The sequence below is a fragment of the Alligator mississippiensis genome, chromosome 6, assembly GCF_030867095.1.
Source record: "Alligator mississippiensis isolate rAllMis1 chromosome 6, rAllMis1, whole genome shotgun sequence".
Classification (NCBI taxonomy): Eukaryota; Metazoa; Chordata; order Crocodylia; family Alligatoridae; genus Alligator; species Alligator mississippiensis.
The window spans coordinates 5822939-5834395 of NC_081829.1; the positions used below are offsets into that span (position 1 = coordinate 5822939).

The 11457-nt window shown below is 42.4% G+C and overlaps 1 protein-coding gene across 1 annotated transcript in view; it reads left to right on the forward strand.

Annotated features, from left to right (window-relative positions):
- PTP4A2 (protein tyrosine phosphatase 4A2) overlaps window positions 1-11457 on the forward strand; it is a 28426-nt gene extending 16969 nt beyond the window's left edge. The window contains exons 4-6 of the mRNA XM_059729579.1: window positions 5216-5346; window positions 7410-7484; window positions 8672-11457. Of these exons, the coding sequence (XP_059585562.1) occupies window positions 5216-5346; window positions 7410-7484; window positions 8672-8780 (315 nt within the window). The 3' untranslated portion in view covers window positions 8781-11457. The remainder of the gene's footprint in view (window positions 1-5215; window positions 5347-7409; window positions 7485-8671) is intronic.

An 11457-nucleotide genomic window follows, 5' to 3' on the forward strand; every position in this document is an offset into this window, starting at 1 on the left:
GTTAAGAGACTGGCACCGCAGCTTTTAAAATCAAGTATGTTACTTGGCATGCATGCTTGTTTTAGTGGCAGATACAGGACAGAAGTCATTGAAACAACAATAAAAAAACTAGCTCATTGTTTCAATAATGTGCTCTGCCTTTAGGAAAACTGAGCTTTCATGGGGAAAATGACTCAAATTGGCTATGGACGTGAAAAATGCGTGGCAATTTTTAAGGTATATAGCTTTAAAATAATTACTGCAACAATTCATCCTGCATTATGATGTTTTTTGCTGGTCTGTCACTGTCAGAAGAGATCTTGAGACAAATTGCACTCCATTTTGGTATGCCTTTTGTGTTCCCAGTTGTGAAGGGCTGCGATTTTGGTAAATACCAGTCCTTAGATCTTCCTGATTTGCCTGTTGTTGTCTTGAGCAAGACTTATTTGCATCTCCAGGGAACTCTCCTTGCAGTAACATCCCCAAGGCCAGCCCACAGGCATGAAGATGTAATCATTATCTCGCCACTGATCTAAAACGAGCATGGCCAGTCAACCTCCCTTTCTTTGCTGCAAAAGCATGGAAGGAGAAGTAATCTAGAGAAAATCTTACCATCTCTGGAGGGGCCCAGAGTGAGAAGATGGAAGTGACATTCCAAAGCTACTGGAAAGAAACCCTTTCGCTGACATGGTGCAATAAGAATTTAAAACCCAGGACTGGAAGGTGCCTCCAAGGCCTTCAGCTCCAATCCCCTGCATTTTCAGTGAGTACTAGAAGCCATTTCCTCTAGCCCTTCACATGCATGCACCACAGCCACTCAAGGTAGTGGAGAAAAGTAGGTAGTGGAGGAAAGTAGGGACTTTCACAGTCCTTGCCAATCTGGTGGGGGAGGAAGGCAAACCTTGTGATTCCCGCCCGCCCCCCAATCTGTTTTTCTTTTAATTTCTTATTTTCATTTTTCTACCATGGCTTGCATAAAGAGAGGTGGTATCACACCTTTCCTGAGTATGACCTTGATCCCTAAACTTAGGTGAGGTGCACAGTACATTCCTGACTCTTGCTTCACTACTAAGGACATTTTGCAGGACCATCATCTCTGACAATTCAGAAAGTCCCACTTCCTGTCCCAGCCATCCACTGGGATCTCTCCCCTGCACCCAAATGGCACGCTAAATAGAGCAGCGGTTTATCACAAAGCACACAAGGATGAAAAACATCCAGTCCTTTTTGTAAGGTGCTGTTGTCTACCCTTTGGTCTTCTGAGAGTATACTCCATGGATGCCCATAACTATTCAAGGTAAAGTTAAAGCATGTCTGTCTTTTTTTCCCGAAAAGTTTCATCAGCTGCAGAGGCAGAAGGTAAGATGGGTCTTCTAGAACAACAGGAAGACTCAGAAGCTGTTAACATCCATGAGAAGCAAATACCCCATTGCTCATTCCAGCCATTAGGCATATGTTTCTAAACATTTTGGCATCGCAGACCTCTCCAGCCTATCCCACATCCATTTCAGTGACTCTTTCACAATAATCCATCAAGTGCTGCAGCATCAGGGGGAAACGCCCCTTTCTGTTAATCTTTGGCCTGGCATATCCTATCAGTAGCCCACTACAGTTGGGGTACTACATCTAAGCAAAGCAAGCAGCAAATTCTCGTCTCGTGGCAAGTCTGGTGTAGTCTGGCAGCACACTTTTCATAGCATTGCAACTAGCTGTGACAACAGCCCTAGCAGTTGATCTACCAGTACCCAAATAGTTTGAATTTATCTGCTGGTAGTTGGAGTAACCAGCATCCAGACACTGATGGCAACACACATCTGTGCTAAGGACTGTTCTCTTGGTGTTCAGCGGCTCCGGAAAGCGCTGCACCAGTTCCAGGAACCTAGACTCATAAGATTATAAGGGGATTATAATATTATAAACCCCTATAAGTTTATAAGGGGTCCTTACCAGGATCTGGGGGAACGTCTGTTCACCAGAGCGCCCCAAGGGATGACAAGATCGAACGGTCACAGACTCCTCCATGACCGTTTCAGGCTGGACATAAGGAAGAACTTCTTTATTGTCCGAGCCCACAAGGTCTGGAATAGACTGCTGCCGGAGGTGGTTCAAGCACCTACTTTGAATGCCTTCAAGAGACATTTGGATGTTCATCTTGCTGGGATCCTATGACCCCTGCTGACTTCCTGCCCCTGGGGCAGGGGGCTGGACGCAGAGATCTTCTGAGGTCCCTTCCAGCCCTAATGTCTATGAAATCTATGAAGACAGTAGGACTGAAAGGGACCTCACAAGATTATCTAGTTCTGCTTTCTTCTCAATGCAGGATCATCCCTGACTAAACTACCCTAAGCGTCTGTCTACCCTGCTCCTGAACATTTCAAGGGATGGATGGTCCACGATTTTTTGAGGTAGCCTGTTGCAATGCTTGACCACCCTCGTCATCAGAAAGTTCCTCCTAATCCCCAATTTAAATTTCCTCTGATGCAGCTTGAGTCCATTGCTCCTAATCTTGTCCCGTGCAGCTGCTGAGAAAAGCCCTTCTTTTTGCTCTTTATAATTGCGCTTGAGGTATTTAAAAACTGTTGTCAAATTCTTCCTTTGTCTTTTCTTTGCCAGACCAAATAACTCTAGTTCTTTAAGTCTTTCCTCACGAGACGTGCTTTCCGTAGTCATGGCAGAGGTCTGCTTCTACTGCTAGTTGTCCCAGTTTTTTATTGCTATCCTCCATACTTGTCACTGTTAGTTAACCAAGCCCAGAAGTCGCACTTCCCTGAATAAAGCTGCTTCAGATACATACTGTTCAGAAGTAACTGGTTAATATCATTCTCCTGCTCCTCCTCTTTTATTCGCTGTTTTACCATGGTATCAAAAGCCAGACGGCACTTGGAGAGCCATCCCCATCCCCTGCATTTGGATGGATGTGCATTAAATGCAACTGTATCATCCAATTTGTATTGACTTGTGATCACGGTGCTCAGCAGTTTGTCTTCTATGCTGCCTGACAATGACTCAAAGTAATGGATGTCAGAAAAGGAGTCGGAGGAGTTTGACTCCTCTTCTTCCCTGCTAAGAATTCCTATAGTCTCTGGTGGGTATCCCATAATGCACTGTGAGAAAATGTCCGCGTATAGAGCCAACTGGTGCAATACTCTGCCATGATATATCTGCAGAGAGTGCCGAACAATTCAGACAAGCACAAAGATGTGTAGAGACAGTGATTAATAATGAAGAACATACTTCAAACTGCCGTAACAAAGCAGTGCCGCTCAGATAGAATCAAATGATCACAAATGGAGTGAGCGCTGGATCAATATAATAATTTCATGTACACAGTAACCTAAGCAATGGAAAGGAGTTGAGATGAACTCAAAGGAAGGACATCAAGAATTAAGGATGAATTCTGTTCTTCAATACCTTCAACAATGAGTCACTCCTGTTTCTGTGAGAACCGGTGAGTTTGCCGCCAAGAACAAGGCTGATCCTGTATGAACAGAGAGAATGATGTGTCTGTTTGGGATTAAATAGTACTGCAAGTGTGGTAGAAACTTGTGGAGTGGTGAGATCTGGGAAAGTGCAGGGGGGTTCCCTCCATGATCCTCTGCAGCATTTCCTTAATCAGTAAAGGCCCAATCCTGCCGGGTGCCAAGTACCTTCAGTTCTAGCCGGATTTAAAAAGGAGCGCTCAGGACCTTTGAGGTTCAGGATAGATAGCCGTGAGTTCTGGGTTACTTCCCTGCAGAATTGTTTGAGAAATGAAGCCTTCAGTTTTGCTGGCTCTAGCAACAGTTGACTTGCACCTTAGTAGCGTCGAAGCTGCAATATTTGAAGGTTGCTTGTGAACTGATGTGTTCTGTATTACATTTTTTTTCCCAGAGCACATTTTTACAGCTGTTAACCCTTGAAAAATGGGGTTTACAGTTGAAATACTGACAGTCTTAATAGTGGTACTACAAGGCTATTCATGGAAGCGTGATAAGCAGATGACAGCTTCTACCCTGATAACATGGCATCCTGTCTAATGGGGTGTACAGGAAATGTCAGGGCAGTGCTAAGTGCATTTCAAAATTAAGAGCCCAGTAGTTTTCTTGTTCTTCTCCAGGGCTTCTGCATGTCCTTTCTCAACTCCAGGAGTCCTAAGGACTGTCACTTCATGCTGTCTTCCCTCAAGGTACTGGGTTGTGCCTGCTGTTCTCTTAGCTTAGACTGCTTTCAAGACAGATCCTTATCACTTGAGAGATGGGCTGTTTGAATAATGTGGCACCTGTGATCCTTGCCTCCTTTTAAACCACTTCGAGAACCATGGATGAAAGGGGTATGGAAGAGCTAGGCATTATTTTCACCCCTCACACCTAATTGTGCTGTTTCTACAGCACTGGCAGTTTCTAAGAGGAGAATAAAACCTATGCTGCCTTGTATTCAGTCTCAGGGAGTAATTTTAGGATGTTCAGTACTCTACACAAAAGCACAGATTCCAAGAGGGATAATGGCCTAGGGAAAATGGAAGTCTTGAAAAATCATTTCCTCTTTGCATGTAATTTAAACTTCCAGCCATCTCTCTATTATGCAGCAGGGCTTAGGCAACCTTTTTCATGAGTAGGAGAAAAAGACAGAAAATGTCACTCAATTATTCACTTTTATCTTCTTTGAAGCACTGTATTTTGCTTATGAGTATGTGTTTGAAATAGCAGTAAATAAATAGGTATGACTGTCTTCTCCCCTTGAGATGCCATGCATTGCAGCTGGACAGGCTGATCCACTGGAATAGGTATGATGCACTTCTTTGTCCGTATAGAAGCAGCAGCATAAACTGTACTTTGCAGTGGTGGGTTTTTAAGCAACAGTCTCCTCATTGTCCGCATATATTTAATTATAGTTTCTACTGACTCGTCTAATGAGTGCAAGCTCAGAAACATGTTAAAAAGACGTTTACTTTTTCAGCCAGGTCCATGCAAAAACTGAGGACTCAATCCGTAATTGCCACTAGACAAGCCTAGTCATTTGATTTTTGCTAACATTTAATTGAAAAGGTTGATAAAGTGCATTTAATTTATTTAGCATTGTATTACTGTATTGAGGCTACACCCTGAGTTCTAATTACATTAATAGCAACTGCGTAATATATGGATATCAAATCTTCCCCTTTTAATTAGGACAGCTGTTGGTGGATCAGTGAAACAGTCGGTATTACTGCATCATTGATGCCTTAAAGTAAGAACTATTATGCTTTCTTTCCACAAAGGACTGGCCATTTGATGATGGAGCACCACCTCCAAATCAGATAGTTGATGACTGGCTAAACCTATTGAAAACCAAATTTCGTGAAGAGCCTGGATGCTGTGTTGCTGTGCACTGTGTTGCAGGGCTGGGAAGGTAAGCCTTCTGCTAGCTTAGTTTTCCAGTTGGTTTATTTTACTGAGAGAATTGTTGTTTCCCCCCACCCCCCTCCGAGATGCAGTGGCATTATTCAACTACAGTTCCTTCCCTCCCCACACTTGAGAATCCACTTGTTAAAAATACCCTGCATCTTTCTGCTAAAAAAATCCCCTTGTGCTTCTAACTATATATGTGGAAAATGGAGTAAAACAAAGTTCTGTGTTCCGGGGAACATTCAAAATGACTGCTCTGTTCGCTTTGGGGAGAGTTAGAAATGCTATATATAAAGAGTTTTAGAAGATTGGATTTTTTTTTTGCTATCAAACTACTCAAGGGCATTGATTGAAATACCGGTATACAAAATATCTAAAAATCAGCAATTTTAGTTTTAGTGCATAGATCCTAAACTACTACTTTAAACAGTTTTTCAGCTCTTGGGTTGAGGCTTTAGGGGACAGAAAAGCAAGTTTTTTCTTTTCTGTCTTTGTCTTTCTTTTAATCCACTTAGAAGCACCTTAAAGAAAGGGTTTGTTTGGAAGTACAGAGGTGATTTCCTGCATCAGTGCAAATGCCTTTGGAAGGGAAAAAAACCCAAGTGTGAAAACAGGGCAGTTAACTCTTTAAAAAATTTTTTTTTTATCTGTGACTTATTTTTTGATCAGGTGACCACATGTTGTGACTTAGTCAAGTGATTTTTTTTTTCTTCTTGAATTACATTAGGCCAGAGGAAGCCAGGAGTTTGGTATCTGCTGTTATCACTGTATTTTGTACATATTCCCTACAGAATATGGGTTCATGTTGAGGCTTGAGCTAATGTAGAGTAGTTTTTCTTAGGGTACGGGCCACATGTACATTTTGGAGCTATTTCAGAAGGGAGCAGGGCAGCAGCTGGTACGTTCTGACTTGTTATTTGTGGACAATATGATACAATACTTATGGAGCCATACAAATGTAGAAAAACAGCTCCAACTTTAACACTGCCTCAGCCAGTGTTACGGCTGGAGTGGTTTTGCTACCTTTGCGTTGTTCCTGGCTCGTCCACACAGGCTTCGTATGTGTGTCAGTCCGTACTCTTATACTGCAGGGGAAAGATGCACAGCGTCAGCCCCCGTGGGATCCACTGATGTCTTGTGAAACCCTGCTCTCTGTTACCATACAGGATGCCCCTGTTTGCATGCCTGTGCCCAACGGAGCTCTGTATATGGTGATAGGAAGTCACATTTCAGATGCAATCTTTTTTACTGCCATTTTAAAATAAATGTAATGCTTGTGAGGCTTCAAACTGATAGCCATGAAAACCGAAGTCCTCTCTGTATCCAGGTGCAGACCAGCAGTGCCTAGTGCAAGCTGCTGTGCCTGCCTGAGTTGCTGATCTGTGTTCTTGATTAGCTCAAAGGGCTAATCGGCACAGTACAGTTGCCAACACCTGTTTAATCTTTGACTGCTTCGCCACCACCAGTGCTATGAGCAGCTGTCTAGTAGGAAGTGAACTGGGACCAGCACCTTATTTCACAAAGCTTCACTTCCCTGAAATGCCATCCCCATGCTTCCCACATCTGACCGGACTGCATTCAAAATGGTGACTTCAAGGTGAAAAATATTACTCCATTGCCCCTGAGCCCTTCAGAGCCTCCTGTAACTTAGCAAAAAGGAACTGATTTCAAAGTTGCCATTTTAAAAGCGCTTCATCTCTTCAGCCTATATGGAACTGAACCTCTGGTATGTAATGCAAAGTTCAACATGCCGAAGTCCTCCACAACTTTGTGACTGGCAGAGTTCAAAATTATCCTACGGTGAAATGATAAAGTATAAAAATCCAGCAGTACTGTTTCATGCCAAACACTAAGAAGCCATTGATTTTTGGTGCTGGAAGCAGAGCAGTCTGCTGAAAGGAATTTTATATTAAATGCACAGCAGGCAAATGTCTGTCTTTCTAGATAAAAGAGTTAAAGACAAGCTACTTAAGCTGTTTGTTTATAGACTAATTTGATCTTTTTTGAGGGGTTCAATATATTGCTTTTCCAGGCCTTATTTACATAAATATTGATTTTATCCCACAGGGCCCCTGTCCTGGTTGCACTTGCTCTCATTGAATGTGGAATGAAGTACGAGGATGCAGTTCAATTTATAAGGCAGTAAGTAAAATTAACGAACCCGCAAGCACTTTCTCCGTCCCTCCCACCCTGTCTGTCTAGGGGATTTTATATTTGCTTTAAGCAAAGCACACATGCAGCAAAGCTTGTTAAATTTCTCATAGTTTTCTCATAACTGTGTCCTGCCAGTGCTGGACACAATATCTATGTTAATGCCAAGTTTTGCACCCTTCTGGGCTTGGACAGCCAAGGAAAAAGCCAACTGTCTACTTTCGCTTATGCATTAAGTCACTGGTTTGTGACCCAAAGCACTTGGACTCAAAGTTAAAATGCTAACAAAAGAGAATTTACAGGATCAGTTAATAAAATTCCTGCTTTGGCTGGACGCTGACAAATTACTAATGAATCAAAAGAAAATGTAGTCTGGCTGAGTGCCCTAGCAGCATGATATTCTTCAGCTCACGGGCCAAACAATATGATCTACAGCAGGGGCTCAAAGATTGGGATTCATGAAGGCATTGTGTGTGGAAATGTTGGCAGCCATTCCACCTGCAAAATAGCGAAAGTGGTGGTTGGAGAGTGCAAAGTCCTGTTATTTTAGTGATAGTGCTAGAGCTTAATATGAAGCTCAGCAGGTAGGAAGATGCTGCATAACATTATCACAAAAAGGCAGTTTGTACAGCTGTTGGAATCCAAAAGTCTGCCTTCCCTCCCCCAAACCGTGTTGCTGTTAGCAGGGTTTTGAGCCTTCTGAATTTCCCCCTTGCATTTCTCTCCATTATGCCTTTCATTTTATGCTAAATCCCCCTCTTTATTAGCACCCTTCATATATTTGTGTCTGGTTGACATGTCCTCACTTAGCTAGTATTATATATGTAGGGCATCATATGAGTCTTCTAACTGAGGGTGAACTTTGTGAAGAAAGAGCAGTGGACTCCAGAGAAGCCTAACTCTCATGATCCAAAGTCACAAGTCATTTCAGTGAAGAGGGGAAGCATTTTATGGCCACAGATCTGACTAACACCAGTGCCTAGATCCCCAGTCCCATGGCCTGGTCTGGTTTACCCTTGCTAGAGGCAGCAGCGGACAAAGAAGCAAGCCCAGTGTTGATTGTGTGGGTTTGAAACAGCTTTCTAGTTCTCAGAACAGCTAATCTACTGTGAGATATACACAATAACCGAACCAGTACTCTTGCAATTGATATATAGCCTTCATTCTGTTTGTTTTAGGAAAAGGAGGGGAGCTTTCAATTCCAAACAGCTGCTTTACCTTGAGAAATACCGACCTAAGATGCGATTACGCTTCAAAGATGCCAACGGTCACTGCTGTGTTCAGTAGAAAGAAACATTAAACAGGCTGAAGTTATCATGGCTGTTTTCTGGACTCTTGGCACCTGAAAATGTGAATCTGGAATCAAACTATGTCATCAAATTAGTGGTGGAGTCAGTGCTCCTCAGCCTCTCGTAATGGTGGTGGTGATTTAAAAAAAAAAATAAAAAAATAGAAAACACAACCCCCCTCCCCCCCAATAAAATAAAATTAACAACAGCAACAAAAAAAGAAACATTTCAGTGAAGGATTGTTTTCTCCTCAAGCTGCAGTGTGAACATCTGCCAGGAGAAAATTAGTTTCTGAACCTTCTGTATTTTAACTTTTTAAACACAAATAAAATAAAGTAAATTTTATGTCTAAGGAAAACCAGCAGAGCATTGGCTTATGCAGAAACCATTTTCTTGGTTCGGGGACAGTCCCCCATAGTTAGCCCTCGGCACATGAATTCCCTTTGGGACTTCCTTTTTTTTTTCTGTTTTTTTGTTTTTGTTTAATGGTTTATCTTTTTTCCTTGCTGAGAGCTGGCAGACAGAAATAAGGAGGGGCCTTTGTTGCTGTATGTGAGCAGTCTGACAGCCTTAAGCCCACCTGGGCACTCTCCTAGAAATGCGTTGATGTTTGTGTTGTATGTCCATGCAGTATTTAGACTTTGCGGATGACAGGATGTTCTTGGTAGTCTTCTTTAACTGAGGACTCTACCTAATACCTTTTGGTGAATCTGCTAAAAGGCCTTTTCTAATTGGTGGTGGTGGAAGGGGATATTTTTAAGAAGAATGCAGTGTGTGTATGTGTGCGTGTGTGTATGCGTGCACAAGCGAGTGTGTATGAGCCTGACTAACTTGTACTTCTCCAAAGAACGTGGCTGAGAAGTTAACTGATTCCTTTTTGCTCCCTGGATGGAAAAAAAAAAATACATATACGTGTATGTCTTGGTGCAGGAGGATTCAGGCATCCATAAGTGTCCTAGCTGACTAAGGGAGAATTTAGGCAGGGAGTTAAAATAACTTGTCTGCCCTAAGAAACATATAAAAGGCTATTTGCAGTCGTTGTCCAGATTATCTCTGCCTTGATGAACACGGTTAACAAGGACTTGAAGAGTCTCGTCTGTACTGTATGTGAGGCTCAAGTAGTACATACACGGTATTTTGGTCTTGTGAGTAAATGCCAGGTGTGGACATTTTCCCAGACTGGCCTTCATGTACAGCTCAGTTTAACCACCAATTGCCTTGTTCTTTTTTCTTTACTAGGCTCTCCTGAGAGAGCATCACTGGTTACACACCAACAATAGCTAACATGCATAAACCATCATAACTTACAGGGTGGGGAAAACATGCTGATTTTAGGCTGCAGGGGCTGGAAACATGCAGTTGTTGCACCAGTGCAGCGCTCTTTTTGTAGAGCCATTGCTGCCTTCAGTGCACTAATCAACAGCTAGTGTTGAGCTGCCTCTGAGGCAGGTTTAGCAAGGCTGGATTTACCAAACACATTAAAATGCCAACTTAGTGCCCTGACACATTAACGACCTCATACGCTTTCAATTTGACATCGTGTTTGTAACATTCAGCCGCGGAGGGCTCTGAATACAGGTTTAGGGTCGTCTTGTCCTGTGGTCTTTTGCTGTGCAGCACCAAAGGCTTTCATTTGTCTGCCCCAGCAGCTGTTCCAGCAGGTGTAGACTGGTACCCCTTTTTTACTGATACCTCAGATGCTGGCTGCGTGAACTGCCTACAACACAGGATATTTTCCTGATCCAGAGTTCTGTCTTGATTTAAGACTAAGAATTGCATAAACACTTTTCAGAAAACAAGGAATGGATTTTAAAATTCTTTCCTAGAGTGGTTTTTAAGTTAAAACAAAAAACAATGGTACTATTCAAACCTCCCAACTCCAGGATCTGCCAGCTGATTAAAAAAAAAATTTTTTAATGGTTTTTTTGGTAGGTAGATTTATGGCTATAACACCACCCCCCCCCCCCCCCCCGCCTCAACCGCCCTGCCCCCAAGGCTGAGATATTATACTTGACAAGTAGTAATAAGCTTTTTCTTCCCTTTAAAATGTCAAATGTACTTGATTGTTTTGCTTTCTGAGTAAAAGGGGCACAAAAAGTGTATGGGACACCAATACCTACATTTTAGGGAAACAACATATCTGGAGAGTTGATAATGCTGAGAGCGTGTAATATTTCTCTCTCCCTTCCCCCACAATGACAAACTGCGGTTTTAATGGTTCTCAAACTGGATTTTGTTTCTGCAAAAACTAAAGTCTTTTTTAAAATCAAATGAAGTATTTGTAGCTAAAGCCAATTTGACAGATGGCACATGCTGGATGAGAGGGAAAGGTGTGGCAACTGGATTCAAAACCAAAATCCAAATTCCTTTAAAGAACAATAAAAAAAAATAAAAGAAAGATATTTTACATGCTGTATGTATAACATTTTGCATCCCCCCTCCTCCCACTTTTCTTTTGATTTTATAATAATGTACTGTGTTAGCTTGTACTTTGTCCCCGCAACCTTAACTGAATTGAGAAAAGGCGATTTAAATGCACGTGGGTGCACAGACTGTCGTACAATGTAGACCTGGGGGGGTGTGGAGAGGGCTTAATTTGCCACCAGGGCCCAACAGGCACAATATCTGGTTCAGCACTTGGACACAGTGCAATAAAGTTCTTGCAGTAAAATGTC